General features: G+C 40.2%; 1 protein-coding gene across 1 annotated transcript; it reads left to right on the forward strand.

Annotated features, from left to right (window-relative positions):
* The first annotated feature begins 1,111 nt into the window (after positions 1-1,111).
* Positions 1,112-4,417, forward strand: LOC145632802 (uncharacterized). Its single transcript, XM_081685136.1, has one exon. The coding sequence runs from the start codon at positions 1,112-1,114 to the stop codon at positions 4,415-4,417; it is 3,306 nt and encodes a 1,101-aa protein (XP_081541262.1).
* Positions 4,418-6,876: the final 2,459 nt, after the last annotated feature.

Consider the following 6,876-nt stretch of genomic DNA (forward strand, 5'->3'; position numbering starts at 1 on the left):
CTCAACAGAAATGCTTCTCTGATGTGGACATGGCTGCTGACTTGGGCTTTAATGGCTCTTTATCGTCCACTTTCTTGAATGTTGAAACAAGGAAGGCTCATTCTGGTCATGTTAAATATAAGAGGAAGCTAATTGATAGCTGGGTTTCTTCTTCCCTAAAATATCAGAAAATTAACGATTATGCCCATTCTTTTGGTGCAGGGAACAATCCATGTTTGAATGCTACTAATGCTACCTTTGCTTCTGCTTTGCGTGCTACTGATGGTTCGGCGGCTGGCCCTTCACAGCTCCCAAGGGATTCATGATTGTTACATCATGGAATTGTCGGGGTCTCAATGACGTTAACTCCCCCAAGCTCCCTTATGTTTTTTGGTTACTTCACTCCTTTTTTCCAAACTTTTTGTTTCTTAGTGAGACTAAAGTTCCTGTCTCGGTAGTCACTAGCTTACTTTCTAGTTCTAATCCCTCCTCGGTTTTTGGCGTTGACTCGGATGGTAGTAGCGGAGGGTTAGTGGTTATTGGGTATGGATTGGATGATGTGTCTTGTGTTTTTTGTTGTTCCAATGTTGTACTTTGTAATATAAAAGTTCCTAATGAAATAAGTAGGTGTGTGATGTTTGTTTACGGTTCTCCTGTGGTAGAAGATAGACCTCAAGTATGGGGTTTGATTTTAGATTTACTTGCCATTGCTCCTAATTGTTTGATAATTGGTGATATCAATCAAGTAGATCATAACTATGACAGGTTGGGGGGTTCTACTGTAATTAAGGGTTGGGAATCCTTTATTGACTTTAGGTTAAAAGCTAGCTTAATTTCGACCCCGTTCAAAGGCCCCCCCTTCACCTGGACAAACAATCGACAGGCGCATAAACTCATTTTACAATGACTAGATCGCTCTTATATGACCTCATATTGGTTTAATAACTACCCAGACAGTCGTCTGATTAATCAGCCGATTCTTATTTCTGACCATGCGGCTATTGTGTTTGATGACTCTCCCTTTCACCATCCGTCAAATAGGCCTTATCAATTGGACAATTGGTGCCTCAACTTCACCCAGGTACATGAGTTTGTTCGGGAAACATGGCAAAGGAATTCTCTGGGCTCGCCAATGTTTATCCTTTCGGCAAAGTTAGCCGATGTTAAGGTTCTAATTCGGAGATGGTGTCTCAAGAACAAGAAATTTTGGGGCGTGGATTGGAAGAAGTTTTCAAAAGAACTCTCAGTGGAAGGTGAATCAATTCGTTCGGCTCCAGATGCGGCTCAGTATATGTCTAACATTGTTACTTCGAAGGAGAGTATTTTCCTACAGCTTCAATTTTGGAGGCAACGTTGCAAGAAGAATTGGATTCTTCAGGGTGACTGTCCCTCAAAGATTTTGTTCTCTAAAGTAAAGAATCGCCAGAAGAAGAATCAAATTACCTCTCTTATTGATGACCAGGGTGTTCTCCAGTTTGGTCAAACGGATGTTCAGAATGTTGTACTGCATTCTCTCAAGAATACCTTCAAATCTGATGCCACTCCTTCCTATGATCCGGATATTGATATGGTTCTGAGAGAGCTTGATCTTCCTCGTTTTAATGCCTCCCAAATAGCTAATCTGGAGCGTCCCTTCACGGCAGCTGAGATTCGTTCTGCCATGTTCTCTTTAGGGAATTGTAAGTCTCCAGGTCCAGACGGAATCACAGTCGAGTTCTTTAAGTCTCACTGGGATGTGGTGGGAGACTCGGTGGTCCTTGGTATTCAAAGTTTTTTCCGTTCGGGGTTTCTCCTGAAGGAGTGGAATCAGTCCCTCCTTGTTATGATTCCTAAGATTGGCACCCCAACAGTAATGGCCCATTTAAGACCGATTAGTCTCTGCAACACAATTTATAAGTGTGCGTCCAAGTGTCTGGTGGCAAGATTACGCCAGTATCTCCCTATTCTCATTTCGGACTCTCAACATGCCTTTGTCCAAGGGCATGTAATGACGGATAATATTCTTCTAAGCCATGAACTGATGGAGAAAATCAATGGCTCTAAAACAGGCACCAATTGGCTTGCTTCGATCAAAATTGATATGAGCAAAGCTTATGATAGAATCCATTGGAGTTTTCTTCTACAGGTCCTACAAGCCTTTGGGTTCCCGGCTCGCTGGTTACAGATGATCCAACAATGCCTTGCCACGGTTACTTATAAATCCTTGGTAAACGGGACTACCTCGGACACCTTTAAGCCACAGTGTGGTCTCCGCCAAGGTGATCCTCTCTCTCCGTACCTTTTCCTATTTTGCATGGATATTTTCTCTCGTATGCTGCATTTGGGCCAGGACTTGAAGCTTTTTCAGGGAATCAAACTCTCTCGTACAAGCCCTACAATTTCCCATCTATTCTTCGCAGATGATGCCCTTATCTTTTTTAGGCCGTCAACAGTTTCCTGTACGAATATCATTCGGATTATTCAAAGGTTTACCAAGATCTCGGGAGAAGAGCTAAATCTGTCAAAATCACTGATTAAGTTCAGCCCGAACATTGGCTCGCCTTCCCAGACCGGGTTTAAGTCTATATTCCAAATGAAACATGTCCAGGTGTTCGATTATCACCTGGGGGCTCCTATTGACTTCGTTGGGAAGAAGAAAGATCACTTCCAATTCATCGTCGACAAAATAATTGGAAAGATCCATTGTTTAAATGCTATTCGCCTGTCACAATCGCAGAAGTTAATTATCATTAACTCAATCCTCGCTGCAATGGCTTCCCATGTGTTAGCATGCTATGACCTGCCGATCTCGGTTACGGGGAAAATTGACTCCTTGATTATGCGTTTCTTTTGGGCGCACTCGGAAAACAAAGGCATGCATTGGGTTAATAAGGATACCATGCACCTCCCTCGTGGGATGGGTGGCTTGGGCATTCGTTGTTTGTCTTCCTTGAATAAAGCGTTGTTAATGAAACAGGTTTGGAGATTCGTTTCCAAGCCGCAACTGCAAGTCTCTAAAGTTTTTGGGGCTCGCACAACTTTTCTCTCCAACAGCTCTAGTTCTCGGCCCCGTTACTCTGGGCGACATTCCTATGCTCTTCGAGGTTTACTAAAGGCGGACACACTTCTCAAACAAGGTTGTTGTTGGAAAATTGGAAACGGCCAGTCCACTTTAGCTGGTTCAGTTAAGTGGGTTAATGGGTGCATCCCGGAGTTCAAACCTGGAATTTCGGAGCCATCTCTAGGCCCCCATACTGTTAGTTTTTTCATCAATCATCAGGAGAAGGGGTGGGATACTACCAAAGTTGTCAACTCGTTTATCCCTGCGGATGCTTCTACTATCCTGGCAATGGAGGCCCCTGATACAACTCAAGCTGATTTCTGTTACTGGGCGGGTACTCCTTCTGGAAAATACTCGGTTAAAACAGGTTATGCAATGCTTCAACAACAGCTTCATTCGGCTCCCATTTCTCCTTCTATGGACTCTTTCTGGAAGCTTCTCTGGTCTCTCCAGTTGCATTCTAAATGGAAGCAGTTTTTATGGAAGCTGTTGCATCGCGCTCTCGCGGTTAAGGGGGAACTTCATCACAGAGGGGTCCCGATTCAAGACGGTTTTTGTGACCTCTGTAGTACGGAACCAGAGGATTTACAACACCTTTTCAGAATGTGCAGCAATGCGCGTTCGGTATGGAGGGGTGGATGCCTTGGCATTCGCTCAGAATTCAATGGAGACCTTTCTCTCTCAGACTGGATCCAAGATTATATCCGACTTTTCATCAGTCAGGATGGTCCTTCAAGTGCTCGGTTGGGTACCTTTGTCGGTACGCTTTGGACCTTGTGGTTATGCAGAAATTCCAGAATCTTTAGGGATTCTTCGGCGCCTCGACCCTTTGATTCTCTGTTTAGGGAGGTCATGGAGAATCACTTAATCTATGTCAATTCAGATAGTACTTCTGCTATTCCGGTGCCAGACGGTTGTGCCTCTTCTCCGCCGGGCTTTCACAATGCTCAGCTTGGCCTGGAACCCCATGGGAGTTCTTTACCTTCTCTTCAAGTTGATGGTTCTTGGTTCAAAAACTCTCGACAAGCTGGAATGGGTTGGTGTATGGATAACGATGACCCCCTGGAGGAGCGAATTTTCGGTGGAAGTAACTACGGTGTTTGTTCCTCTCCTCTACATGAGGAGGCATTGGCATGCTTGTATGGGCTTCAATGGGCCTTTGATTGCGGATTTCACTCTCTTATTGTTTGGACTGATTCATATAATCTGGTTTCCTTGCTTCGTGGTCAGGGCCAGCGCAATGTCGATTATATCTGGCTTATCCGGAAAATTATACACCTTGGTTCTCGCTTCCAGGTTTGTAGCATTAATAAGGTGGATCGTCAACGAGTTCAAAAGGCTCATCTAATAGCAGGAGAAGCGGCGGTTCACTCTATTTGCTTTAATATTAATAAGTAGTTGTTTGTATCCTTTGTCCAAAAAAAAAAAAAATTATTAAACATAATTATTAAACTTTGCCTTATTTTGACATAGATGGGTAGCCGTAATAACAATGATGACTGTAATTCTTTACCGCCAACGATGAGAACAAGGCTTAATTTTCTTAACTTCAACAATTGGGAAAGCGAACTTAGAAGTGTTATAAGGAACGAAAATCTAGAATTTCGTTTAGATTTACCAATCGAGGGAAGATCTAGTCCAAGCATGACTCCTGAGAAGCATTTGAGAAATGTTTCAGATTCTAAGAAAGTCACGCATGTGATGTTGTCCTCTATTCCAGAGGATTGGGCTAGAAGATTCATGAACTATGAACCTTATCTCTTATTCAAGTGCTTACGTGATGTTTGCTATGGAATTCTGAATTCCCATGTTGATGGAGAAATGGATGGAAACGTCATGGAAATCATTAATATGGTTCCCAAGAATGACGACTCCTGGACTGGAAGTATTAGGTTTGAAACTTGCAGGCTTAATGGCGAGATAATTTCAAGAAAACTCTTGCCAGGCCAGTCAATACAGATTCATGTGGATACGATGGTTGATCTATTTGACCGCATGAGTATGTTAGGGAGACCATATGAAGATCATCAGGTTCATAATATAATTCTGCATTCTCTACATGATGGTTTTGACCTCGAGAAACTTTGTCAAGATGATGAAGATTTTGCAGTCAAACTAGTTGATTTACTCAAGAATCATGCAGAGGATTACTTGAAAGAAGAATAAGCTAGTGCTTGATCAAGGATGTTCCCACTACGATAAGTAATAAGGTAAGAGTTACCTAATACTATATGTTATGAACATTTTAACTTTCACTTAGGTATGTGATACCAAGTTGCAGTGCTTAACATTGTGATGTTGCGCAGGAACTGCAAACAAGTGAAGCTAGCATGGAGATAGAGCTTGAAGGTGCACTAGAAGTTTTGAGTGGCCAGAGATAGCTTCATAGTTTTATTTTCTGATTAGTTTATCATGACATTTAGAACAATTTCTAGTTTTGATAAGACAATATTTCAGTTTTCTTGTTTTGAATACTGATTTGGTTTACTTGGCTTGGACAAGTGTTGATCCATGACCAAGGTAATTAATTGTTTTTCATTTTTCTAGATATGAGTTAATTTTGTTTTATGACATTGATATAAGTAGATCACAAAAGTAAATTTAGATGATTTAAAGCAAACTTACTTATAAACAAAGTAAGGTTAGGTCACATAAACCATTTGCACATCCAAAGTTCAATTGGATGGACTCTTATTCTTATATGATTATGAATCACTTGAGAATTAGAAGTCATGCTTGATAAAGTTAAGATGACCAAATTGCCTTTTAGTTGAAAGGGTAAAAGAGCTAAAATGATCTTATGGAACTCATACATATGATGTATGTGTACCATTAAGTTCAAAATTAGCAAGAGATTTAACTATTTCATTGCTCTTATTAACGATTTAAGTTAATATGTTGATAATTACTTAATGAAATAAAAGCTGGAATCATTGAAATGTTTAAAATTCCAAAATGAAATGTAAAATCAAGTTTGAGATAAACAATTTATCACTACAATATAATTGTTGTGATAAATATTTAACTCAAAACAAATGATCATCTAAAGGAATTGTTGAATTAGTTCACAATCCAGGAACATTAAAATTAAATTGTATGTTTAAAGCAGGAATTAAACTTTGCTTGTCGTGGTTCGATCCAAGATTTAATTATTTACAACAATTGCAAATATACTAAACAGAAACTTAACCAAAGCAGTAGAAAGATGTCATAAGAGTTATAGACTGGAAATGATCCAAAATTATCTTTTCTACACGAGGATTAAGGGTTATAAAATTGACGTAAAATGTTTACAAAGATGACATAATAAACCCTAAAATCAGAGGTATTATTCCTACAATCACGTAGAAACAAAATGTTTGTTGCTCGCGATAGTGTCTTTATAGGAAGAAATTTCTTCCTACAAAGCCAAGTGGGAGTAAAGTTAGCTCTCGATGAGATTCGAGACGAGCAACAAAAGGATGTGGATAACACTACATCAGAGACGAAGGCGCATGAAATCAGCTAATTTGATAAAACATGTGTCGAAGCAAGCTAATTCAAGAAGCGAGACTTCTATCGTCCAACTAGAATGAAAGGCTTCAAAGAGTTGAAGAGAATAATTCTATTGTCGCTCATACCTATCGTAGATTACTTAGGATAAAAACAAATAGTTTGTTGGAATTCTAGTATAAGGTGGATTCTAAAATTTTCCTATTGGAATGGTTGGAATCTATACCTACAAGCAAGCTTTGGACAAGTGCCAACTCAAGAAATTGCTTAAAGCCATGAAATCCAAGATGGACTCCATGACTATAAAGATGTGTTAGTCCATGATAGTCTCACAAATAGGGTCAAACTTGTTAAGCAATGTAAGC

Source organism: Chenopodium album, chromosome 5 (assembly GCF_948465745.1).
Source record: "Chenopodium album chromosome 5, dcCheAlbu1.1, whole genome shotgun sequence".
Lineage (NCBI taxonomy): Eukaryota > Viridiplantae > Streptophyta > Magnoliopsida > Caryophyllales > Amaranthaceae > Chenopodium > Chenopodium album.